This window comes from Coregonus clupeaformis, chromosome 28 (assembly GCF_020615455.1).
Source record: "Coregonus clupeaformis isolate EN_2021a chromosome 28, ASM2061545v1, whole genome shotgun sequence".
Lineage (NCBI taxonomy): Eukaryota > Metazoa > Chordata > Actinopteri > Salmoniformes > Salmonidae > Coregonus > Coregonus clupeaformis.
The window spans coordinates 15,913,166-15,939,121 of record NC_059219.1 but is presented as its reverse complement, the minus strand read 5'-3'; the positions used below and the strand labels follow the sequence as shown (position 1 = coordinate 15,939,121).

The 25,956-nt window shown below is 46.4% G+C and overlaps 2 protein-coding genes across 2 annotated transcripts in view; both read left to right on the top strand.

The window, feature by feature from the left end:
- The first annotated feature begins 10,337 nt into the window (after positions 1-10,337).
- LOC123482080 (flocculation protein FLO11-like) lies at positions 10,338-20,148 on the top strand. The gene is made up of 3 exons (XM_045208338.1): positions 10,338-10,500; positions 18,444-20,011; positions 20,134-20,148. The coding sequence occupies exons 2-3, from the start codon at positions 18,629-18,631 to the stop codon at positions 20,146-20,148; spliced, it is 1,398 nt and encodes a 465-aa protein (XP_045064273.1). The 5' UTR covers positions 10,338-10,500; positions 18,444-18,628.
- Positions 20,149-20,479: 331 nt separating this feature from the next.
- LOC121543825 (protein capicua homolog) overlaps positions 20,480-25,956 on the top strand; it is a 47,715-nt gene continuing 42,238 nt past the window's right edge. The window contains exon 1 of the mRNA XM_045208635.1: positions 20,480-22,547. Coding sequence (XP_045064570.1) covers positions 20,702-22,547 — 1,846 coding nt within the window. The 5' untranslated portion in view covers positions 20,480-20,701. The remainder of the gene's footprint in view (positions 22,548-25,956) is intronic.

Here is a 25,956-nt window from a genome sequence, read left to right as displayed (position 1 = left end):
GGCTGATGGGTTAATGATTGCTGTACAGATAACAGTGGAGGCTGGAGAGATGACATGTGAGACTTCACCTGGAATACCCTGCCCACTATCTCAAACACATACACACACACATTTGCATTTCCAAACCGCTCCCACACACTCTGCCCGCACCGTTTTGCTGCTTTGATGTTTTGACATCCTGGAGCATTCGAGGTCTAGAGACTGGGCCAAACGGCCCTCTGATTGGCTCAGGGCAATCAAATACTTGACCAACCAGTAAGAACTCTAGCAGGGGCCTCTGGGATGGCAGGCCTCCAGACTGGCAGGCGAGTGGCTGAGCAACTCACAATCAATCATGGGACTGCTGTTATTGTCCATCCTGGGGCTGTTGTATATGTGACCACACACACTCTGTCCCCCTCCCTCACCTCCACCACACCCTGTGTCTATTGAAACTGACAGGTGCCTTATAAACTACTCATCATATCTAAGCAACAGACTGGGCATTATTCTGCTTGCTCTCTTTCTTTCTCTATTGCCAGCGTTGTCTGTCTACCTGACTGTTAACTGCAGTGTGATCTCTTATCAGGATGGTGTGGGATGGGAATATCCAGGGTTTAATGTCTGAGTCTGCAGTTAGGAGAGGGCTAGACAAAGTGTAGAAGGATGACTTTTCTTTAGCAAAGTAAGAAAATACCCCCAATGTTCTTTTCCTTTCTGATGTCGATATTGCTGTTTATTATTATTGTTATTGTTATTGTTATGGTTGGATGACTTACCTCCCCTTCCTTCTCATTATTAGTCCATGGTTCAGTTTGCTTTAGGGTTGTTGTGTACTGTACATCACTCTGTCATAGTGACGTGGACCTCTCCTCCATGCTTCTGTTATGACCCCCTACCAGCTCCCCGCCCCCTCCATCTTTTATGCGGTTTTCACATTTGTAAGATAAACTAAAAGTGTAATATTAATTCTGAGAGGGGTTGTTATGGCGACAGAGAGATAAGACGTTGGCAGGGGGAGGATTTTATTGGGGAGGGTGGGGTGGATATGTATGATTTTTATCTCGTTGTGTAATTTCTATTTTACAATGTTACTTTCTCTCTCGCTCTTGTATATTTTTTCATTTTGGGGATTGTTTCATTTAAAAGGAAAACAGATTAGTATTGTTTTACTGTGTAAAGGTCTCTCTTTCTCCCTCCCCCTCTCTATGCGGTTATATAACACTCAAACAGAGATCAGATTTAATACCATGATGTAACATTGAATTTCTCTTTAATTCTTTCCTGTTTATTTTTCAAACTTGTAATTAAGCTGTAATCAGGGTTCATTAAAACTGGTTAAAAACCAATACCCTTGTCTGTTGTTGTTTTGTTTACGTCTGCTGGATGTTTATAAACAAATGCATGAATGAAATAGTGTTGTGGTACCAGATGGGAGATTTCCAGTCCATGGATGTTTATCAACAACAGATTAACCTCTGGTCCTCAAGTCTTCTCAGACAGTCAGTACTCATCAATATTCTGCCTGACATCCCCAGCTCTCATCTCTGATTACGACTGACATGACAGGAAATTCACATCACCAAGACATTCCCATCATGAGACATTAGTTGTATTCTTCAAGGATCAATGGGTATAAATCATTGGTAGTAATTACCAGTGAACAGCAGAATCTCTTCCAGATTGTGCCTATAAACATGTAGATGTAGTGTCTAATTGATACTCCGCCGTGCTGGTGATCAATTCAGAATGTATATACTGTACAGTGTGTCAGTCCCTCCTTCCTCCCCCAGGACTGGACTGGAGACAGTAGAGCAGAGGGGCCAGGGCTTCAGCTCCACTGATGGAGAGTTCTCGCCATCTCTCAGCTTTATTTGTTCAGAGTGCGTGATGAGGAAAAGCACTTTGTCTGTAGCGTTGCTGCCCACTCGTCCACCTAATGCTCCCATACTGTACGTGGCTGTGGCGCACATATACCTTTTAGCGTGACATCGGTCGCTCGGGCTAAAGAGAAGACGCAAGGGTGGAGATGGAGAAGGATGGACGGAATAATGGAAAGGAGAGATGGAGCGAATGGTAACATGTCACAGCAAGCCTTCCATCATTAAAGTAACTGTCCAGTGAAAATCTCACAAATATTCTGTTAACTCACTACCAAATAATGTTGTTGACTCATCCTATACTTGTATTTGTGGCCAAAGCATAAATTGGAGAAAAAAAACACTTTAAAAAACCCAACTCAAACTTATCTCAAACATACCGTTTGCTATTTCCTCAAAGAACATTATGTTATGTTGGCTCATTATGCTAAACAGTTGTCTACTTGCATTAATATTTTAAATGACTGGTATTTTAACATATTTCATTACTGTTTTTTGGAAGGAAAACTATTTCCCTCATTGTAATTAATTATAGGTCCTATTTCATAGAAATCTGGAAACACTTGACAATTACTGCATAAGGCTGCCATAACATTTACGTCATTTAGCAGACGCTCTTATCCAGAGCGACTTACAGTTAGTACATACATTTTTCATACTGGCCCCCCGTGGGAATCGAACCCACAACCCTGGCCTTGCAAGCGCCATGCTCTACCAATTGACCTACAGTGATGTAATGTGTTATATACAGTCGTCAGATGGTAAAGTAGTGTAGTCTATTCTGTGTTGTCAGATGGTCAAGTAGTGTAGTCTATTCTGTGTTGTCTGATGAGGAACAGAGATGGTATCAGAGATGTACAGTTGAAGTCGGAAGTTTACATACACCTTAGCCAAATACATTTAAACTCAGTTTTTCACAATTCCTGACATTTAATCCTAGTAAAAATTCCCTGTCTTAGGTCAGTTAGGATCACCACTCCAGTACCTTGACTTTGTTGTCCTTAAGCTATTTTGCCCCAACTTTGGAAGTATGCTTGGGGTCATTGTCCATTTGGAAGACCCATTTGCGACCAAGCTTTATCTTCCTGACTGATGTCTTGAGATGTTGCTTCAATATATCCACATCATTTTCCTTCCTCATGATGCCATCTATTTTGTGAAGTGCACCAGCCCTCCTGCAGCAAAGCACCCCCACAGCATGATGCTGCCACCCCTGTGCTTCACAGTTGGGATGGTGTTCTTCGGCTTGCAAGCTGCCCTCTTTTCCTCCAAACATAACGATGGTCATTGTGGCCAAACAGTTCTATTTTTGTTTCAGACCAGAGGACATTTCTCCAAAAAGTACGATCTTTGTCCCCATGTGCAGTTGCAAACCGTAGTCTGGCTTTTTTATGGCGGTTTTGGAGCAGTGGCTTCTTCCTTGCTGAGCGGCCTTTCAGGTTATGTCGATATAGGACTCGTTTTACTGTGGATATAGATACTTTAGTACCTGTTTCCTCCAGGTCCTTTGCTGTTGTTCTGGGATTGATTTGCACTTTTCGCACCAAAGTACGTTCATCTCTAGGAGACAGAACGCGTCTCCTTCCTGAGCGTTATGACGGCTGCGTGGTCCCATGGTGTTTATACTTGCATACTATTGTTTGTACAGATGAACGTGGTACCTTCAGGCGTTTGGAAATTGCTCCGAAGGATGAACCAGACTTTCTGAGGTCTTGACTGATTTATTTTGATTAACCCATGATGTCAAGCAAAGAGGCACTGAGTTTGAAGGTAGGCCTTGAAATACATCCACAGGTACACCTCCAATTGACTCAAATTATGTCAATTAGCCTATCAGAAGCTTCTAAAGGCATGACATCATTTTCTGGAATTTTCCAAGCTGTTTAAAGGCACAGTCAATTTAGTGTATGTAAACTTCTGACCCACTGGAATTGTGATACAGTGAATTATAAGTGAAATAATCTGTCTGTAAACAATTGTTGGAAAGATACTTGTGTCATGCATAAAGTAGATGTCCTAACCTACTTGCCAAAACTATAGTTTGTTTACAAGAAATGTGTGGAGTGGTTGAAAAACGAGTTTTAATGACTCCAACCTAAGTGTATGTAAACTTCCGACATCAACTGTAATTCGTATCTAAAGCGAGCATATATCTTAATTCACAAAAATACCAGAATATTTTACATTTAGGCTACTAACCGCAACGTAATAGCTGTGCTGTAGCCAGTCTACTATAAGTCCTGGTTTGGGCCCTACAACTTTAAACTGAGTCAGGTCAGTGTTTCAGTCACCCAGATGGGGAACCCAGGTGTGACAGTTGCAGTGATTTTCCTGGGTTCTAGGCGCTTAGCACACACACACACACACACACACACACACAGATGTTCACTTCACATGGAGGGGGAGATGGAGGGGGGAGAGAAGAGGGGAGACCACAGGAACCACGTCACTCTCACACCTGCACCACTTCACCCGCTTGCTGATAAGCAGCGCATGCTTTCGCGGAAACCTGCATGCCCCTACACACACTCAAACACATAAACTCAGACGCTCACATACTATGCATGCATTCATACAACCACACACATACCATATGCATTATGCATATACACACATTCACAATCCTATATGTTTACACACATACTCACACACACACACAATGTGCAGACATACAATACAGTGCCTACACACATGTAGTGAGTAGCACAGTGCGCCTGGCTCCACCCCAGCCACATCCTCTCCTGTACAGAGAAGAGCTGCTCCACTGAACCACAACACAGACAGACACAACTGAGAAAATGACAGTTTCTCAGACACCTCCACTGCTGTTAGGTAGTTGAATCTACATCCACTATAAGGTTCAGTTCCAGATCATCTGGTTGTTTCAGTTCCAATTCCAAATCAGTTGATGTTCATATTTGTTTTATTTTATTGCATTAGTTAATTTATTTGAATGTGTTAGTTATATTGTACAACAACCAAAGCTGATGGAAGACATGAGAACTTTTACACCTTAAGAACAGGCACATATCCGTTTTTTGATGTAATCGCTGTCATTATCGGAAGCATATCCCCCTCTGCTGTGTAAAATGAGTACTGCAGGCAAAGACAAACTCAATGAAACCACACTAAACTTTATCCATAATTATGCTAAAAGGCCTTGACTAATACATGTTTGGATTCGAACTGTACTGGAGTGTTTTGGCCTACTGTACTTTGATAACAGGTTACGGTTATAGACATACAGTAACAAGGCCCTGCCACTACTTCAATTAACCCCTTCAGTAGTAATAAGCCTATATCATCAAATTGCAGATCAACAGATTCATTCAAAGCAGTTACCTCAACCATCCACCCATTTTCACCCATAGGCCTAGTCTGGGTACCAGTATTTTTAGCTAACATTCCACTCCTTGCCACTCCTGTCAAAGAAAGATCTTTGGCAAATGAAAGGAGTGGAATGTAATAGCTGAACAGAGACTGCATCCAGGCTAGCATAGGCCTACTGGTTGCCTCAAATTGTCCCTCACTCATAAAGTGTGGAATGTGTTGACAAGGGCCTCTTATATAGGAACAGAGTCTCAGTGTTGACTCGTATATGACATGTATCCCTGCAACAGCTGAACGGTGTCCTGTTACTGTGTCAGTAATGCAGCCGACACACAGGGCCTACTGTACTGTATGTTATGGATCGGATGGCAGTTGGCCTCTTTTACCACCTCTGTTAGCGTTTAACGATACTATTATGTTCGGCTTGCAGTGTGCTGTCGGTTTTCTAGCCTTTCATCAATGTCATGTAGCGGTAGCAAATCACTGACAAACTCTCTCCAGTCCATTCCACCTGATTGGTTTAGCTTCATAGGGGATGAAACATGTTTATTTTTGACGATTTGGGGGTTTTCTATTCTCTGAGAGAATAGAAAATTGTGTTTTTTGAAAAGCGGCTGTTGATCATGAAATGGCTTCTGTCACGGGATCTCTCACCAATTAGTCACAACACTCTCTCTGTGATACGCACACACACACACTCTCTTTCTCTCTCTCTCTCTCTCTCTCTCTCTCTCTCTCTAGATCATTGGCTTCATCTCTTTATCCATACATACTGTAGCCTTTCCTCATATCAACTGTAACTACAGTATCAGATTAGACAGGACAAACCAACCAGTGTGTTCCCTGTCTTTCCCAAACCCTTTACAGTTTAACAGGGTTTTCACAGGGTTATTGATCAGACTAATGAGCTCTAATGGCCCTGGTTGTGCGGGTAGTGTTGTGTTGGGAAGGGTGTGGTTGGTTTGAGCAGAGAAGCTGTGGAGATTGCTGTGTCTCCAGGAACAGGCTCAGTCTCAGCTGACATGCGATATACACTATGAGCCTGACAGCAATGCTGCCCCTCTGTTGAAGGCTAAAGGTACACAGTGTAGAAATAGAGCATATAGATCCTAAAGAGCACATATCCACTTAAAGATGTAGGCTGTTTAAGGAAGGTGTGTGATGTAGGCGCTATGTGTTGCATTTCTGTGGTAACTGGAGCCTCCTTGGCTCTTGTGCAGGCAAGCAGCATAGAAATTGGGTGTTATAGAACAGATAAGTGAAGCGTGATTGTGTTCCAGCCAAACTGCTTATGCAAAACAATGTTCTGTTTCTAAAGTAACCAGGGACCTGTAGCCCCAGGTATCCTCTCACATCAGGGGAGTTAGTTACCCAGGTGTGTTAGAAGGCAGGAAATAGTTCACAGGAAACAGGAAACAGCCACAAGCCTTCCCTCAGTCCACCCTATAGAGAATGATAGAGGCCTCTAGTGGTCAAAAGGCCGTTTTAGCATGAGCAGCGCCTTTGAGGGATTCCACCATTTGAATGTAGTTAACTGGGTGGGACTTCCAAATTCATTGGCTGATCCCTCCTGTTTAGTCATTAGGAGGGATCAGCCAATCATGAAGAAGAAAATTGACCACTTTAGCCTCAATGGCGCTGCCCATGCTGTCACAGACACTATAATGGTACAGATACAAAGATGAGTCCACCCACACCTCAATTCCTGTGGCTCAAAATATGTTTCCTTTCTTGGGAAATGTACCACCAATCCTCTTCCTTGTATCTCTCCCTAGGCCGGAAAACATTATTTTATTTTTTTACCTGGAAACCTTGTTAGATGCTGTGATGGCATAGGGCCCTAGGCAATAGGTGCTGGGTCAGGGGCCAGGAATTAGAGATTAGAGGGCAGAGGTTATGCTACTGTGAGTGTCTGCGGTATTAGAAGAGCCAGAGCTGTCAGACATTCCATCGGTCTGCCTGTGTCGTGTGGGTTACTGCCTGGGGGGCCAGGGCGTTGGTTGGGGGTAACCTTAGGCTTTAAGTGTACTCCTGTATTATGTTCTAATGTTATTTGAACTCTGGGGTAACATACAAACAGTGAAATACACTAATTACATACAGAGAGATTAATTTACCAATACCGTTATGCATCACTGCATCGTCATAGTGCATTTTCAGATACTACATACTTTGTTCTTGAACTCTCCATTGGTGAGAATATTGATGATGTGTTCTGTCTGTCCCCAATGGAACATCTCATGTCAGCTAGCCTGTGGTAAATACCAGTGACAGCGAGAGCTGGAGATGGTTTAAAAGGGCATAGCTGTTGGATGCCATGTCGGCTCTTGACATTTACTGGTCAAAGGTTGTTTGTTTAGGTCTCCCGGTTAAGAGGTGGGCCGTGTATACTAAGACAAAAGAAACTGACCAAAACAAAGAAAGAAAAACTGAAAGGAGTACAGCTAGTGTGATTCATTCAGGCCAGCCTGATTTTTTTTCTCCATCCACAATAAAAAGTGCTCTTCTAGCCTACCTTATATGGGCCTGTCTATTATTCCAACTTTCAGTACATATAATGGTAGTCCTCTAGCGTAGTGAATGTAAGTAGCCACCTCCGCATTCATTTCAGTTTACACTGAATGGCTGAATATGGTTTTGTCCTTCTCTCTCTGTTTGCTTCATACCACAGCATTATTATTCACTCTCTCACTTTCTCCCCCCCCCAGGACCCAAAGCTCTGCAGGGGGGGCGAGTCTCTGACATCTGATTGACAGGTCAGTGATGGGGGTATAGAGAGTGGCCGTTGCTGGGGTGAGGGGTCAAGGTCAAAGGTCAGAATCCTGCCGAGAGAGGGAGACACTTGCTAACGAGGGAAACATTGCACAGCCATGTCGTCATCCACACAGCTCAGGTCTCTCTCTCTCTCTCTTTCAGTCAACGAACTGTTGACATGCTGCAGCGGTAGAGCAAACTTATATTTGATTACTAACGAGAGTGAATTAATCTATTGCATGGAATTAATTCATTTGAAAACGGTCAATGTACCATGCTAATGACCATGTAAATACACAGTGAGACCACATTTATATTCAACTTTTTTTCTGAAACAGTTTGGGTCCTCAATGGTTGAAATATTTTACAAACTGAAACAGATCTGAAACAGTCTCAATTGCTTTTTCTAATAATATAACTCCCTTCAAACTATACATTACCTCATATTTTCCAATAATCTACCTGATATTTCCAGAAACTAAGAAGAAAGCTAGAGATTGCTAGGGAAGGTCTGCGGTGGAGTTCATATAGCCAAATACTGCTCCCCTGACAGCAGAACTAGAAGCTAAATCATTCTCCAGAGATGGAAAGTAACTCATCAGCATCAGACAGACAGTCACAAACAGACAGACAGACCTAAACGTTTTTAGAGATTACTGCATTATATCACATTGCAGAGTTCTCTGCTCACCGCTAGGTGTCTCCCTTCCAGCTCCTTTCTACCTCCTCTCACACACTGACACACACGCACACACACTAGACACGCGCGCGCTAACACAATCGGCCTCTTTCTATGCTGGTGTGTCTTTCAGATTTTTGTGTTGTCTTTTTTTAATCAATATTTATTATTTTGTATAAACAGAGATTCTACTCTTTTCATCTTTCTTTAATCGTTTTCTATATGGCATGTGAGGAAACACCAGCAGGGGACACCGATAACGAGGACGCTGTGAGAGGCTTCTGCCCAAGCTGTCTGTCTCTGCGTGAGTCTGTTTGTCTGTCTACTACAAGAGAAATAAGGATTATGTCATGTTTACTATGTAACTGTCTTTGTTGGCTTTCACAGCCTGGAAAAAAGAGAAGACTACTCCTCTATATCTCTGTCACTAAATCAGAATGTTCAATAGTAAGGACCTCAAACCAAATGTATCTTTCAAAGGTATTGCAGAAAAACATCCAGAACAGTAGGCTACAAAAATGTTATTCATATATTTTTTCTGAAGATCGGCCAGTGTGCTATTGAGAATAGGCTAGTAGTCCAATGTATGTAGTCGTAGTCCTACTGTCTGTGTGTGACTGCCATAGTATTACAGAGGTTCGGCACGCCACTCTTCCATGCAGCTTGGCTCTCTCTCGTACTATGGTACTTGCAGTAAACACTGGTGAGCAGAGTTTACGCCAGACCACGCCCCCTTGGTCCAGCTGGTGGCAACATGCGTGATGACATCACCACTAAGTTTGGCCATTGGCTGGGAGACATCTCCCACCTGGCCAATCAGGCGTTGGCAAGGTGACGTCAGCTAAGATCCCCTGTTCATTTTCTATGGGAGAGGCGGGGCAGAGTAATCGTCGACGTCAGAGAGAGCTGAATTCAGCGCCGTGATTGGCTGTTGGGTGCGAGGTGAGGGTCTGTTGCTGAGAGAAAAGAAAGGAGGAGTGTAATCAGCGAAAGGAGAAACACAAAGGAGTGAAAGCGGTGTAATGGCACAACATTTTACACTATAACAATTATAAAGAAAACGAATATCTCAACCATAGCACAAGGAAATGGGCTCGAGAGCAGTAAAACTTAGCCCTCCCTTCTTTCTGAATCACTCCATCCCACTTTCCCCACTCCTTCAGGTCTGCAAAGGGAGTTGACAGACTAGCAGAAATCACGGATGAGCGTGTAGTTTCTGTAAGTGCTCACACTATCAACGACCTATCTTTTCCTTGATGTTTCCGTGATAAGGAAAGTCCCACAGTAGACTGTCTAGCCAGGGATGGCCCTTGCGCTGTCAGTTGTGGTAAACATGCCCCATTATTTTGGAGGGGGAGGACTCCTATGCTATTCTATTGGCTAAACTCTAATTCGGCCCCTCCCTTGGGCCCACCCACACACTGTTCCTATGGTTCCCAATGCCCTTATTGGATACTGTATAGTTTGGGACTAGGCACCGGCTTGGTCTAATATCCCATAGCCATTCGCCAGATACACGTGTCAGTCATGTGGACCTTGACAGCTGTCCACACCCTTTACTTTGTACCGTCAACGCTGGTAGGCTACTGTACCTGTCAGAGATCTGTGATTGGTCAGAGAGGCCAGCTGTTAGTGGTTCATTCACCATTTTGTGACTGTAGTGGAAAAGGGACACAGATCTTTTTTTTTTTTTTTTTTTAGCCCTGTTTGAGTTGCTGTGGGAAAAATACATGTTTTACGGAGGCAAATTAAAGTGCGAGCCCGGACCACACAGTAGCAACGGCCAGCTGAGGGATTTTACCCGCAAGCGTGCAAGCTTCCTCATCTGCAAAAAAGGATCGTAAATGTATCTATTGCCAACTGAATTTTTCTGTTTGGGTGAGTTACAACTAACCGACTTGTATGTTCTTCTCCAACAAGCTAACGACAGTTACTATCAACGGTTAACGGTCGGTCGCCCTGTTTTTCGTACTGATCTCGTGTAAAGAAGAGTGACACAGCTTTCTCGCCAAGTATCAAGGAAGGGACGAGAGAAAATAGGAGGGGGTGGAGGTGCACAGTCACTGAACTTTGTCAACGGATTAACTGCATAACCTGCAAGCAAGCTACAAGTAACTTTGCACCACTATTCTCCACCTCAACGTTGCAGTAAACTTGACTTTGTGCATAGCAGTAAATAGGTAATCGACACATCTTGCACACCCCAGTGCAGCAAATACATGACACCCCAGCATCAGCCCCAGGATTTACTATTGCTGTCCTGACTGTTTGTAAATAGTAAACAAATGGAACACTACGTCCTATATTACCTATAACAGTCCCGAGCAGTTGTAATGACGTTGTTACTACTACTACTACTACTACTACTACGACTACTGAGCAGTAGTAGCCAGATTAGCTAGCTATTTGTGTGACCTGCTTAAAATGAATGCTGCTTAGCTCGCTGAATTAAACTTTTGCGTCATGAACCGTCCCTGAAGTAACTGCACATACATGTGCAATATATTTTAGTGTTAGAGATAGATGTGCAAAGCTGCGTTGTGTAGAAAATACTCCTGTCTCGTTGGGCTAAGCATTCGACACAGGCTGTTGTGTTTGTTTGCTTCTGAGTAGGCAGCCTCAACTCCTTTGACATTGTTCAGTATGGAGTGCAGCGGCTCTAGTAACGTTACTAGCTAGGCTACTCTTGCTCAGATCAGCGCAGAACCTAGGCTGGGGAAAAACAGCTCGTATGCTGTCTGGCACTATGTAACGGCTCCTCTCAGGCCGTGCTCCCACTTTTCTGCCCAGCTAAACTACTATCACAGGCATTTTGACTGCATTGAGCTGCAGTTTCCTTATAGACTTTTCTACATTTGACATGTATAATTATTTTCAGAGAGAGTTAAACAACATTTGCAATTGGGGTGGACAGACTTGTACTTCTGTACTAGAACAACTGACAGCATTTGCAATGTATTGCAGATAATGCATATATAAAACCGTTGATTTTGTATCATCATCATTGCTTTCATGCATGCATCCATCACTTCATTTGTGCATGCATATGGAAATCCCTCCTAGATTGAAATGTATCCTGTAGTTTAGCAGAGCAGTTTGCCATTGATTTGGCATTGGCAGTCCTGCCATTGGGGCCATTGGGTCCCAGTCAACACTGGACACCTCTGGTCCATGCTAGAGCTGTAGATCAATAACTGACTGGAGTCCTTAACGGTTGTTTCAACCTTCAATATTTCTGTTTCATCAATAATATGGACAGTGACAGTCATAATTATGCCAGCCAGCAAGCAACTGACAGTATTTTAACTACGTCACAACTGAACTGATGTTCTCCACCGTAGCGCCCTCACTCACTCACACACTCGTTTATAGTTCTCCCTCTCACTACACCAAAAATACCCTGTCAAAAGAAAATCCTTAATGTCGCATTGTGCTATCACTACACCCCCTCGTCATACAGTGAGTACATACACAAGAGCTTCTCAAGTGTGTGTGTGTGTATGATGTGTGTTATTTTATTTTTTGTGTTCCCTGGTGACCCAGTTTAAGGGTAGGATGGCCCTGTCACCACGGTAAACCCAGGGGGAGAACCCAGTACAATACCCTGGTACTATACCTTTTAATCGTTAGTGGTGTAGTGTATCTTAGTGCTCTCCTCTCCATCCCGTTCCCTCCACTGCAGCCCTGCGCCCTCTCAGACGTCCATAAAATACGTTTCAGAGAGGGACGAACTGCAGTGTGCCATCCCCCCCCCCCCCACACACACACACACACACGCACATATAGTGTGAAAGAGGTGCATCACCGAACAAGGTAGAGACAACGTGAAGTCCCACACTCAACATATGGTGTTTTGTACACACACTCTTGTGCGGCACAGCTCCCGCACACGGGCAGTCGGGCACACACACACCCTCTGCCACAGTGCGGTGGGGCACTGCACTATATTCCTCACGAGTGGTTTACAAAAATGGCATTGTAGCAGTAGTTTATAACCGTGGGATAGTGTAGTAGGACCAGGAGCATGCTTTTATTCTCCATATGTGCCCATGTCTTTACACTCTCTGTTGAGATTAGATGTCTGTATTAATTACTCCTCACTGTGGAAGTGTGTGTGTGTGTGTGTGTGTGTGTGTGGTCTTAGGCCATTGGAGAATTGAACAGTGTCTGTTCTGTAAATTCCTGGTTGAGTGTTAGTGTGTGGGACTGCTTGCCTTATGTGTGTGTAGTCAATGCTACTCGTATTCCAGGGTGATCGTGTTCTGAGTACTAGGCCTACACTGTCTGTGGGGCTAAATGTTTATCAATCAGCCCCTTTAAGGCCAGTTCTGGCTCTCACAATACAGAATGGAATCATTTATGAATTTAGATGGTTCTGGTTATTGGCCTAGTATTTTAGTTGGGACACTGTAGGCTACAGTAGATGGTACTTGAATCATATTATACAATTTACATTGTGCTATATTTGTATTGTACTGTAATAAACAGGTTAATCTCCTGTTATTGCCTTTTTTTGTGATTGAGCCAGAATCAACTGATCCTTATCAAGGCCAGTAAATAATCATTGTCTTTTCCCAGAACAGCCTATGCTTTACATTTCTCACAGTAATTTTTCTGAAATCCGAAACATATCAATGTATAAAGAAAAAAAATGTGGGGCACATACAGACAGTTACTTTGACTTTATTAAGTCTATTTTTGCAGGGACAATGCCTATTAATAGGTGGCAGGTAGCCTAGCAGTTAAGAGCGTTGGGCAAGTAACCGAAAGGCCGCTGGTTTGAATTCCAGAGCTGGCAAGGTGGAAAAATCTGCCGTTCTGCCCAGTTAACCCCCAACAACAACTGCCCCCCGGGCACCGATGACGTGGACGTCAATTAAACCAGCCCCCCCCCCCGCACCTCTCTTATTCAGAGGGATTGGGTTAAATGCGGAAGACATATTTTCGGTTGAATGCATTCAGTTGTGCAACTGACTAGGTATCCCCTTTCCAAAATCAACTGTCTCGGCTTTAGCCAGCCAGCAAATTTTCGACCGTAGTCGAATAACCTGAGCAGGTTATTAAAAACACTTCAAATGACAAGACAGACAATAAGCACATGCAGAGCAGCATATGAGAAGTAACACTTAGCACGCAGACAGACAGACAGAGCAATAACATAAAAAGCAACCAGTTCTTTGGAATTGTGGTCTTAAATGAAAATCAACATTTAGGATTGATTAAAAAAATATTACTTTTAGCCTTGGATGGTTGCTGACCTCTCTGTAGCTGTATTCAACTGAAACCATGCCCAGGATCAACACACTGACCTTGGACTGATACTTCATACTCAATGTTGTACCATACACTACTTTCAGGCAGTGTTTCCCCTATATTCATTTAGCAGTGGCAAGCCATCGCTGCTAAATCGTTGCCCCCATATATACATATATAAATATAATATATATACAAATACAGTGGGGAAAAAAAGTATTTAGTCAGCCACCAATTGTGCAAGTTCTCCCACTTAAAAAGATGAGAGAGGCCTGTAATTTGCATCATAGGTACACATCAACTATGACAGACAAAATGAGAAAAAAAAATCCAGAAAATCACATTGTAGGATTTTTAATGAATTTATTGGCATATGATGGTGGAAAATAAGTATTTGGTCAATAACAAAAGTTTCTCAATACTTTGTTATATACCCTTTGTTGGCAATGACACAGGTCAAACGTTTTCTGTAAGTCTTCACAAGGTTTTCACACACTGTTGCTGGTATTTTGGCCCATTCCTCCATGCAGATCTCCTCTAGAGCAGTGATGTTTTGGGGCTGTCGCTGGGCAACACAGACTTTCAACTCCCCTCCAAAGATTTTCTATGGGGTTGAGATCTGGAGACTGGCTAGGCCACTCCAGGACCTTGAAATGCTTTTTACGAAGCCACTCCTTCGTTGCCCGGGCGGTGTGTTTGGGATCACTGTCATGCTGAAAGACCCAGCCACGTTTCATCTTCAATGCCCTTGCTGATGGAAGGAGGGTTTCACTCAAAATCTCACGATACATGGCCCCATTCATTCTTTCCTTTACACGGATCAGTCGTCCTGGTCCCTTTGCAGAAAAACAGCCCCAAAGCATGATGTTTCCAACCCCATGCTTCACAGTAGGTATGGTGTTCTTTGGATGCAACTCAGCATTCTTTGTCCTCCAAACATGACGAGTTGAGTTTTTACCAAAAAGTTATATTTTGGTTTCATCTGACCATATGACATTCTCCCAATCCTCTTCTGGATCATCCAAATGAACTTCAGACGGGCCTGGACATGTACTGGCTTAAGCAGGGGGACACGTCTCGCACTGCAGGATTTGAGTCCCTGGCGGCGTAGTGTGTTACTGATGGTTGGCTTTGTTACTTTGGTCCCAGCTCTCTGCAGGTCATTCACTAGGTCCCCCGTGTGGTTCTGGGATTTTTGCTCACCGTTCTTGTGATCATTTTGACCCCACGGGGTGAGATCTTGCGTGGAGCCCCAGATCGAGGGAGATTATCAGTGGTCTTGTATGTCTTCCATTTCCTAATAATTGCTCCCACAGTTGATTTCTTCAAACCAAGCTGCTTACCTATTGCAGATTCAGTCTTGCCAGCCTGGTGCAGGTCTACAATTTTGTTTTTGGTGTCCTTTGACAGCTCTTTGGTCTTGGCCATTGTGAAGTTTGGAGTGTGACTGTTTGAGGTTGTGGACAGGTGTATTTTATACTGATAACAAGTTCAAACAGGTGCCATTAATACAGGTAACGAGTGGAGGACAGAGGAGCCTCTGAAAGAAGAAGTTACAGGTCTGTGAGAGCCAGAAATCTTGCTTGTTTGTAGGTGACCAAATACTTATTTTCCACCATAATTTGCAAATAAATTCATTAAAAATCCTACAATGGGATTTTCTGGATTTTTTTTCCTCAATTTGTCTGTCATAGTTGACGTGTACCTATGATGAAAATTACAGGCCTCTCTCATCTTTTTAAGTGGGAGAACTTGCACAATTGGTGGCTGACTAAATACTTTTTTTCCCCACTGTATATATAAAGATCTGGATGGTAAAACGTTGTCAGTGTAAACTTAAATGACTAAAAACAGATATAAATTATGTAGAAAAGATATTGCAGGAAATTAGCTTTAAAACAGATTTTTTTTTTCAGCCCCATGACAAAATGTGTAAAATTGCAGGAAACTAGCTTTAGTCCACCAACATTTTGTCTCTGCAGCCAAGAGTAGGGCCTTTCAAATCTTTGGTTGGAGACGTACAATTGGCCACGCCCACTACCACGCTATGCTAACATTGCCACCCCTGCTGGAAAAAATCCTAGGGGAAACACTGCTTCCAGGAATAGATGAATGGTCACTAACCTTGAATTTTTTGTATGTGGAGTAATAAAACAGAAAAAAATACAAATGAAATGTAGCCTACAGTACGGCACAGTACACACACACGCTAAGGGCTATACAGTGCAACCATTTTACTCGCATCTGCGCCTAAATAATTTGCTGTGCGACCTGGAATTAAAATGTAGGACCACCAGTGCGCCTAGAAAAAAAATCACCCAGATCATGATTGTTGCAATGATTATTTCACTGTACCGCAGCCCCTGAGTGGAGAATACACTGAGCGCAGATTCATGACCGTCATGCTTGCACCATTATTACAAAGAAAACATCTTGTTGCCTCAAATATTTTTTCTAAATTTCTTTGTGTGCTACTACATTTTTCAACTTAGGCGCACAGGTGCTCCTTGTAAAAAAGGTCAGCGTAGAGCCCTGCCACTTTCTTATCAGCTGAAGCCAAGAGCATTTTTAGAAACCATGATCGTGACCAAACACATTTTTGGTGCTTGAGACCAGATCCCTGACTAGCTCCCTCCCCTGACTCCTCCAGCACGTATCTCACCACATGCCTACACTCACCACGTCCCTACACTCACCACAACCAGGGACAGGAGGTTTTCCTCACAACGTCCCTACACTCACCATAACTAGGGGCCAGGAGGTTTACTTCACCACATAACCATAATTGCTCTACTTTCAGGCCAGATGTCATTCTAATGAATGAATCAGGCTATCCAGTTATTTTAGCCGAAGGGAGAGAAAGGGCTGAAAGCCGTAACGTGACGGCCAGGGGCCTGAGAGTGTGAGAAAGGCTGAGGGAGTTTGTAACAGCCTCACCGGAAGTTATGTTAAATTAAATACTGTTATGGTGTACAACAGGAAGTATGGGTTATGCACATGTGTGAGGCGTTTTTAGCATCGTAAACAAACAGTTAAAACACGGTGTGTTTTAAAATGACTCTGTTGAAGAATTCCCCTATTAGCATAACCCTCACTTCATCTCCGAGAAATGTGGGTGTGTTTACATCCGTGTGTGTGTTTTCCTGTGTGTGTGTGTGTGTGTGTGTGTGACTGTTTTTGTCCATGTTGTTTTGTGCATCACTGAATAGTGTGCCTGACCGTGTGCCAGGGTAAACATTTTCCCAATATGAGCACATTAAGCCATGCCAGATTATTCAAAATGTGTAGCTTTTTGCCGAAATGTGTGTCTGTGTTTGCCAGTACGAGAAAGAGACAAGGAGACACAGAGAGAGAGAGAGAGAGAGAGAGAGAGAGAGAGAGAGAGAGAGAGAGAGAGAGAGAGAGAGAGAGAGAGAGAGAGAGAGAGAGAGAGAGAGAGAGAGAGAGAGAGAGAGAGAGAGAGAGAGAGAGAGAGAGAGAGAGAGAGAGAGAGAGAGAGAGAGAGAGAGAGAGAGAGAGAGAGAGAGAGAGAGAGAGAGAGAGAGAGAGAGAGAGAGAGAGAGAGAGAGAAAGAAGAAGGGAAAGAGAGAGTAGGGTCGGGTGTGCTAGAACGAGTGTGGAAAATCCCTATGACTCTATATGGTAAAGGCAGACCTATTGCACAGCTGGCTTACTCTTTTTTCTCTCTCTCACTCTCTCTCTCGCTCTCCGTTCCATCTCTCTCTCCCTCCATTCTCTCTCCCTCTCTCCCTCTGTTCCCTCGCTCTCTCTGCCGTGTGTAGCCGTCTCTGTGTGTAATCAGCCCTCGGCCTCTGTGAGTGACCTCATCCTGCCCACCATAGACCACCTCTGCCTGATGGGAGATAAAATAAGACCTGTTTATGCCCCATGTATTGGTGTGTGTGTTTTTGCCTGATGTGTTAATGTGAGCCCAGGCACACACACACACACACGTCGCATAGAACAGCATAATCTGGGATTGTGTGTGTGTGTGTGTGTGTGTAGAGAGATGAGTTTGTAATACTAGAGCAGTGCTCAGATGTAAAACCATATGTATCGAGTCATAGTGACCAAGCTAATGTATTAAATAATATGCATTCAGTTTCTAGTTTAACCTCAATGATGATGCTGCTGTAAAAGCTCTGTTTACTTAGTGGTGTGTTAGTGGAGCCTCATCCACAAATGTTAGGAGCTGTGGCCTTTGAAACATCGTCATTAGCTGCAGTGGAAATCATCAACATTCTTTACTTTCTCAAATTCACTCAACATTTATGTATATCCAGGACACACATGCACATGCACGTACACACTTTAGTGGATTACATGGAGGTGAATGGTAGCGTTATGAGCCGGTTGGTGTGAAGTCATTCAGTGCAGTACACTTCCAGGTATGACATCATTTTCTAATCTCAGCTAGTTTTGATGGTGAAGATAATAAATGACCACCTGTCTTCTCTCTCTCTCTCTCTCTCTCTCTCTCTCTCTCTCTCTCTCTCTCTCTGTCTCTCGCTCTCTCTCTCTCTCTCTCTCTCTCTCTCTCTCTCTCTCTCGCTCGTCTCTGTTTTTAGTCTGAATTTGGGAGAAAGAACAAGAAAGGAAAAAGGGGCAGTGGAAAAGAGAGCAGAAGACCAGGGGGTGCCGGAAAAAGAAAGAAGAAGAGGAAACAGGGTACAAATAAGAGGAGAGAAAGAAAGGACAGAGCAACCGTCAGCACTCACCCCACAGAGTATAAAGGAAAAGACAAGGTGAAGAGATGAAGCCACTAAAGAAACAGGGGGGGCGCTCTCCCCCCTCCACACGGGCCAAAGGGGGGAAGAAGAGAGGGGTGACACAGACCCCCCCAGAGAGGGACAACAGGAACAAACTCAGGAAGGAGAACCAAGACGGACAGCCTCAAACCACGCCCCCCGCCCACTCGCCACGGAAACAATCCACAACCACCTCTGACAGCTCTCAGCGGGAGCCAATCAGAGGCAGCGAGACCCCAAAGAAGGAGGGGCCTAGAGAGCAGCTGCCGCCAAGGCAACCTGAAGATAAAGAGAAGACTGAGGACAACAGAGGGGGGGTTGGGGGTAAACCAGGGGGGCCTAACAGCACCCCCACCACCACCCATAACAACACCCTCACCATCCCCACCCCCACTACCAGTCCCAGCCCTACCTCCATGTCCAGTAGGAAAACAGCCACCTTCAAGGCCAGAGTCCCTAAGAAGAAGTACATCGCTGAACACTATGCAGGTAGCAACGCGCCCAGCCTCACCTTCACCCCTGCCCCCATGCACAACAGCCACAGTAACTACAACAGCAGCAGCAGTAACAACAGTAGTACTAGCAGTAGTATTAACATCATCAACAGCAGTAGTACTAACAGTAATAATACCATTAGTAACAGTAGTAGGACTAACACTACTATTAATGGTATTAACAGTGGTACTAACAGCATTAGTAACAGCCATAGTAGCAGCTCAGTCAGCCACTCGTTAGCCCCCAATGTGTCCAATGAGGAGAGGAATGTAGCTGCTAGCAGCCACAGCCATAGCTCGGGGGAACAGGGGACGACAGGGGCCTCCATAGGGCCCAACAATGGCAGTGTGGCCCCCCAGGACAGAGAGAGAGACCCCCAGGGTGGGGAGGCAGAGGGGGCCCCTAACTCAGTACGCTCCGTATCCACTGATACAGCCAGCGAGCACGATCTAGAGGTGAACTCCCAGCCCAGTACCAGCCCTGCTAGAGCCCCCTACCATGGCAGCCTGCCCCCTTACTCTGCTACTACCTCCCAGCCCGGCCCCAGCCCCAACCAGAGCCACAGAAAGGGCAGTCTGTCAGGGGTGGATGCCCTGGCCAAAGGCCTGAAGAACCAGAGAGTTCTAGCCCGCTGTCGACAGAGAGATAGACTTAACAGAGAGGAAAGTGGGAGGGAGAGAGAGAGGGATGTACCCCTGTCTCCTATGTTCAGGACTGGGGTGGTGCGGAGGGTGAGTGGGGGCAGCGCTGATATCCAGCTGCAGGGGGAGGAGGGGATACTCTGTTACCCCTTCCAGGGGGGGACCGCACTCCCAGAGGGGGAGGAAACGAGCGTGGAGTTCATCCTGGACGCCCCCCCTCCCGGCACGGCTTCCGTGGCCATTGGGACACGCGTATGTGTGCCTTTCAGAGGGGGAGGGGGGCAAGATGGGGGGCAACAGGGGACACCTCAGCTATACAGAGAAGGGGTGCTGTCCCAGGTAGACCCCCACCCTGCCGTGGCGTTCCCCTACAGGGTGCTACTGTGTGAGGATAGAGAGGCGCTGGAGAATGGAGGGAGGGAGGAGGAGGGAGGGATGGAGGAGGAGAAGAGGAGGAGGGCGCAGGCCCAGGCTGTATGGGTGTCCAGACAGAGCCTGAGGCTGCTGACTCCCCCCTGGGAACTGCCTCACCCAGAGGGGGAGCGGGAGAGAGAGAGGGAGAGGAGGGAGGAGATGGAGGTGGAGAGGGAGAGGGAGAGGAGGGAGGAGATGGAGGTGGAGAGGGAGGTGGAGAGGGAGAGAGAGAGGGAGGAGAGGGAGAGGAGAGAGGAGATGGAGGTGGAGAGGGAGGTGTGCCAGCTGAGTATTGGGATGACGCTGGGTGGGCCGATGGGAGGGGGGGCGAGGTTGGTGCACAGCTTCTCTCCAGCTGGGGTGGTGGGGGGGCATCACTATGGAAACGTCCCCCCCCACCCCTCCTCCTCGTTGGTAACGACCAGTGTTGTCGCCAGCATGGGAGAGGGTTACCCTGACAGAGAGAGAGAACAAGAGAGGGAACAAGAAAGAGAGAGACAGAAACAGCCCCACACACCAGAGGAGGACATGGAGGTGTCTAGGTTCAGTATGGGCCCCCAGCATCGCCACATCCTCTCCAAGCCCCTCCTCGGGGGGCACAGCTACCCCTCCTCCCACCACCTCTCTGTGGTCCGGGGCCTGGGCACGCCACTGGGATCTCACCTGTCCCCCCTCACCTTACCTGGCCCTGAGGCCCTGGGCACGACCCCCCCACCACACCTAGCCCCTTCCAAGAGCACCCCGGTCCCCCTGGACAAGACCCCCTCCCAGATCCCCACCCCTATCCCTGGAGGGGGGTCTACCTCAACCTCCTCCTCAACCTCCTCCTCACGCTCCCGCACCCCCCTGTCGGCCGCCCTGCAGAAGTACAAGAAGGGGGACGTGGTGTGCACCCCCAACGGCATCCGCAAGAAGTTCAACGGCAAGCAGTGGAGACGCCTCTGTTCTAGAGAGGGATGTATGAAGGAGTCCCAGAGACGAGGCTACTGCTCACGCCACCTCTCCATGAGAACTAAAGAGATGGAGGGAGCAGGAGGAGGAGGGGGAGAGAGGGACAGGGGGAGAGGAGGAGGAGGGGGGGGGAGCAGTTCGGGAACGGTCACCCCCTCGGACCTGCGTGGGTTTGACTGGGATGAGACGTCCAGAGACAGCAGCGAGGCCAGCAGTAGAGGAGACTCCCGCCCTCGTCTGGTGCTGCCCTCCCTCCTCCCCCATGACTTCTCCAGGTTTGACTTTGACGAGTGTGAGGCAGCCACCATGCTGGTGTCTCTGGGCAGCTCTCACTCTGGGACCCCCTCCTTCTCCCCCATCTCCAACCAGTCCCCTTTCTCCCCCGCCCCCTCACCCTCACCCTCCCCCCTCTTCGGATTCCGTCCCGCCAACTTCTCCCCCATCACCGCCTCCTCCGTCATCCCCCCTCCTCGCAGGCACAGACACCCCAGTGCCACGGGGGGCAAGCTGGGCACCCCTGGGGGGGCAGAGAGGGAAAGGCATACCTCAGGGGTCCAGCCTTCATTCCACACTAACCTGACCTTCACCGTCCCCATGAGCCCCAGCAAACGCAAAACAGACGTTCCTCCTCCCCCTCCTCCCCCCTCCCACCCCCACCATGACTACCCCCCCAAACCTGAGCTGGAGCAGGGGGACCTGAACCCTGCCTCGTTCCCCGTACTCTCCCCCCAGACCTCAGCACACACCCACGCTTACACACCCACCTTCTCCTGTCCCCGAGGGGTGAGCACACCAACCAGCCGGCCCCCCTCCTCCTCCGCCACCTCTCCCCCTCCCCTCCTGGTGTCCCCAACTCCCCCCTCCCCTCCAGACTCAGGCCCTTGCCGTGTCCACCCCACATCCCAGCAGGCCTTGCGGGACTCTCCAGTGATCGTGCGGAACCCGGAGGTACCTCTGGCCAAGTTTACAGAGCATCCATTAGGCCGTGGGGGAGGGGGAGGAGGTGATCCTAAGAGTGTTAACAGCGTTACCCCCCAGCTTGTCTCCACTCTCCAAGTCCCTGTACCCATCAATGCTGCTGCTGCGGCAACCAACGGCACCGTCCTCCTCCAGAGCCCCACCCCCACCCTGGTGCTGGTGTCATCCACCCCGTCCTCCCTGACCTCCGTCACCCCCGGTTACCCCACTCTGGCTTGCATCTCCATCTCCACCACGCCCCCCTCTTCGGGACCCCCCCTGACCAACCCAGCCAGCCCAGGGGGAGGGGGGGGTAGGATGGAGAGGACAGGCTCGTTTGGGGGGGAGGTCCAGCAGCCAGTGGCCTGTCACCCCTCTCCTACAGCCCTGCTGCCCCTCATACTGCCTGCAGAGAACCTGCACCCCACACCATGCAAAGAAATCATCATTGGACGCCCCGGGACAGGTGAGACACACTGAGACAGCCTGGACATGAAGGGATGAAATGGGGTAGAGGAACAGGGGTAGGGATGAGATGGGGTAGAGGAACAGGGGTAGGGATGAGATGGGGTAGAGGAACGGGGGTAGGGATGAGATGGGGTAGAGGAACAGGGGAAGGGATGAGATGGGGTAGAGGAACGTGGGAAGTATGAGATGGGGTAGAGGAACGGGGGTAGGGATGAGATGGGGTAGAGGAACAGGGTAGGGATGAGATGGGGTAGAGGAACGTGGGAAGTATGAGATGGGGTAGAGGTACGTGGGGGAGGGATGAGATGGGGTAGAGGAACAGGGGAAGGATGAGATGGGGTAGAGGAACGGGGGTAGGGATGAGATGGGGTAGAGGAACGTGGGAAGGATGAGATGGGGTAGAGGAACAGGGGAAGGATGAGATGGGGTAGAGGAACAGGGGAAGGATGAGATGGGGTAGAGGAACAGGGGAAGGATGAGATGGGGTAGAGGAACAGGGGAAGGATGAGATGGGGTAGAGGAACAGGGGAAGGATGAGATGGGGTAGAGGAACGGGGGAAGGATGAGATGGGGTAGAGGAACGGGGGGAGGGATGCAGGGAAGTGAGAGATGCTATGATTATAATGTTATGATTATTTAATGTGACTACTATGCTTTGATTGTTGTGTTTAACTCCAGGCGGGGCCGAGGTTGGCATCGTGAAATGGAAGAGCTTTTGAAACGTGAATGCACTGTTTGTTGTAGCAGCAGCAGCAGCATGACAATGGTTACCTAGTTTCATTTTCCACCAAATTCACATTTACGGAACAGGGATTGAACTCTGGGCAGTTAATTTCCATCGTCAAACAGAATGAGTTTAGTGACATGGATTTAGTGAAGGGAGGGTACTGGGATGTCTGGTCTGCTCATAAGGGCTTACGGTCCGTGCTATCCGGGATCCTTGGGACGTCCCTAACCAATTGACATTTTAAAATAGTTAAGGTTAGGGTAAGAGTAGGGATCAAGGTTAGGGTTAGGTTATGGACGTCCGAAGGATCCCGGATAGCACTGACAGTAACAAGGAAGGACTGGTCAGTGACTGTTGAGTCAGAGTAGGGAAATCAGTTAAGTTTTAAGAAATTGTGTTTATGTGGGTATAAAATACAGGCTATACTGGATGTAATGTAGGCCACATACGGACCGTTTCTACCATCTCTCGCTGTGTGTGTGTGTGTCATTATTCGTTTGAGACTGGGTTTAGATAGAGAGTGGGGAAGGCCTCTGAAAGAGAGGATTGGAGGATGAATGACATTTGGGGTTTTGTCTTTGAGAGAATGCTACCGACATGAATCCTCTCAGGATTGCGTGTGTGTGTGTAGTCCCATCTCTGCAGTGCCATCTGACTGTAAGAAGGGGTACAGTCCCAGTTAGGATACTGTATGTAGGCTACCACTGCACTAGTACGGTCAGTTCTACCACTCTGGTGTGTGTGTCAGTTCCTCTAATAAACAAGGGCATTATTGACAGGGGTTAATCCCACAGGAGAACCAGAGGTGGGCCAGTGTGTGTGTGTGTGTGTGTGTGTGTGTGTGTGTGTGTGTGTGTGTGTGTGTCTAAAGAGATGGAGGGATGGTTTGGTTAGCTGCCTTTCCCCAGAAGCTATTATCTACTCACGCCACTTTACATTTACATTTGACATTTTAGTCATTTAGCAGACGCTCTTTTCCAGAGCGACTTACATGAGCAATTAGGGTTAAGTGCCTTGCTCAAGGGCACATCGACAGATTTTTCACCTAGTCGGCTCGGGGATGTTGTTCACTTATCAATGATGTATTGTGTGTGTGTGAGCGTTTGAGAGTGTATGTCTGTGTGTGTGTCTGTGTGTGTGTGTGTGTGTGTGTGGCCTAGTATGAAGGGGTAAAATAAGGTCTGGGAGGTATTTTTGAGTGAGTTGCGTTGGGCTCGTCCATTTTAGAGTTGTGTGTGTTTGAGTGCGCACGTTACAGTGCCAGAGTGCATGTGGGTGTGTAAAGAATCCACTGTGGGTCAAGCTCCTGTGTGGGCTCTCTCTTTCTCTCTCTGTGTGTGTGTGTGTGTGTGTGTGTGTGTGTGTGTGTGTGATCAATAAACAATGAATCAACATTTCTCTATCTGCACTGGAGCAGTGGTGTTTCATTTAGACGGCCTGTTGTATTCAGTGTGTGTGTTTCATTTAGATGGCCTGTTGTATTCAGTGTGTGTGTTTCATTTAGATGGCCTGTTGTATTCAGTGTGTGTTTCATTTAGATGGCCTGTTGTATTCAGTGTGTGTGTTTCATTTAGATGGCCTGTTGTATTCAGTGTGTGTGTTTCATTTAGATGGCCTGTTGTATTCAGTGTGTGTTTCATTTAGATGGCCTGTTGTATTCAGTGTGTGTGTTTCATTTAGATGGCCTGTTGTATTCAGTGTGTGTGTTTCATTTAGATGGCCTGTTGTATTCAGTGTGTGTGTTTCATTTAGATGGCCTGTTGTATTCAGTGTGTGTTTCATTTAGATGGCCTGTTGTATTCAGTGTGTGTGTTTCATTTAGACGGCCTGTTGTATTCAGTGTGTGTTTCATTTAGATGGCCTGTTGTATTCAGTGTGTTTGTTTCATTTAGACGGCCTGTTGTATTCAGTGTGTGTTTCATTTAGATGGCCTGTTGTATTCAGTGTGTGTTTCATTTAGACGGCCTGTTGTATTCAGTGTGTGTTTCATTTAGATGGCTTGTTGTATTCAGTGTGTGTTTCATTTAGATGGCCTGTTGTATTCAGTGTGTGTGTTTCATTTAGACGGCCTGTTGTATTCAGTGTGTGTTTCATTTAGATGGCCTGTTGTATTCAGTGTGTGTTTCATTTAGATGGCCTGTTGTATTCAGTGTATGTGTTTCATTTAGATTGCCTGATGTATTCAGTGTGTGTGTTTCATTTAGATGGCCTGTTGTATTCAGTGTGTGTGTTTCATTTAGATGGCCTGTTGTATTCAGTGTGTGTTTCATTTAGATGGCCTGTTGTATTCAGTGTGTGTGTTTCATTTAGATGGCCTGTTGTATTCAGTGTGTGTGTTTCATTTAGATGGCCTGTTGTATTCAGTGTGTGTTTCATTTAGATGGCCTGTTGTATTCAGTGTGTGTGTTTCATTTAGATGGCCTGTTGTATTCAGTGTGTGTGTTTCATTTAGATGGCCTGTTGTATTCAGTGTGTGTGTTTCATTTAGATGGCCTGTTGTATTCAGTGTGTGTTTCATTTAGATGGCCTGTTGTATTCAGTGTGTGTGTTTCATTTAGACGGCCTGTTGTATTCAGTGTGTGTTTCATTTAGATGGCCTGTTGTATTCAGTGTGTTTGTTTCATTTAGACGGCCTGTTGTATTCAGTGTGTGTTTCATTTAGATGGCCTGTTGTATTCAG

Coding starts and splice junctions, on each gene's coding strand:
- LOC123482080 (XM_045208338.1), top strand. CDS start 18,629: ATGAAGCCACTAAAGAAACAGGGGGGGCGCTCTCCCCCCTCCACACGG.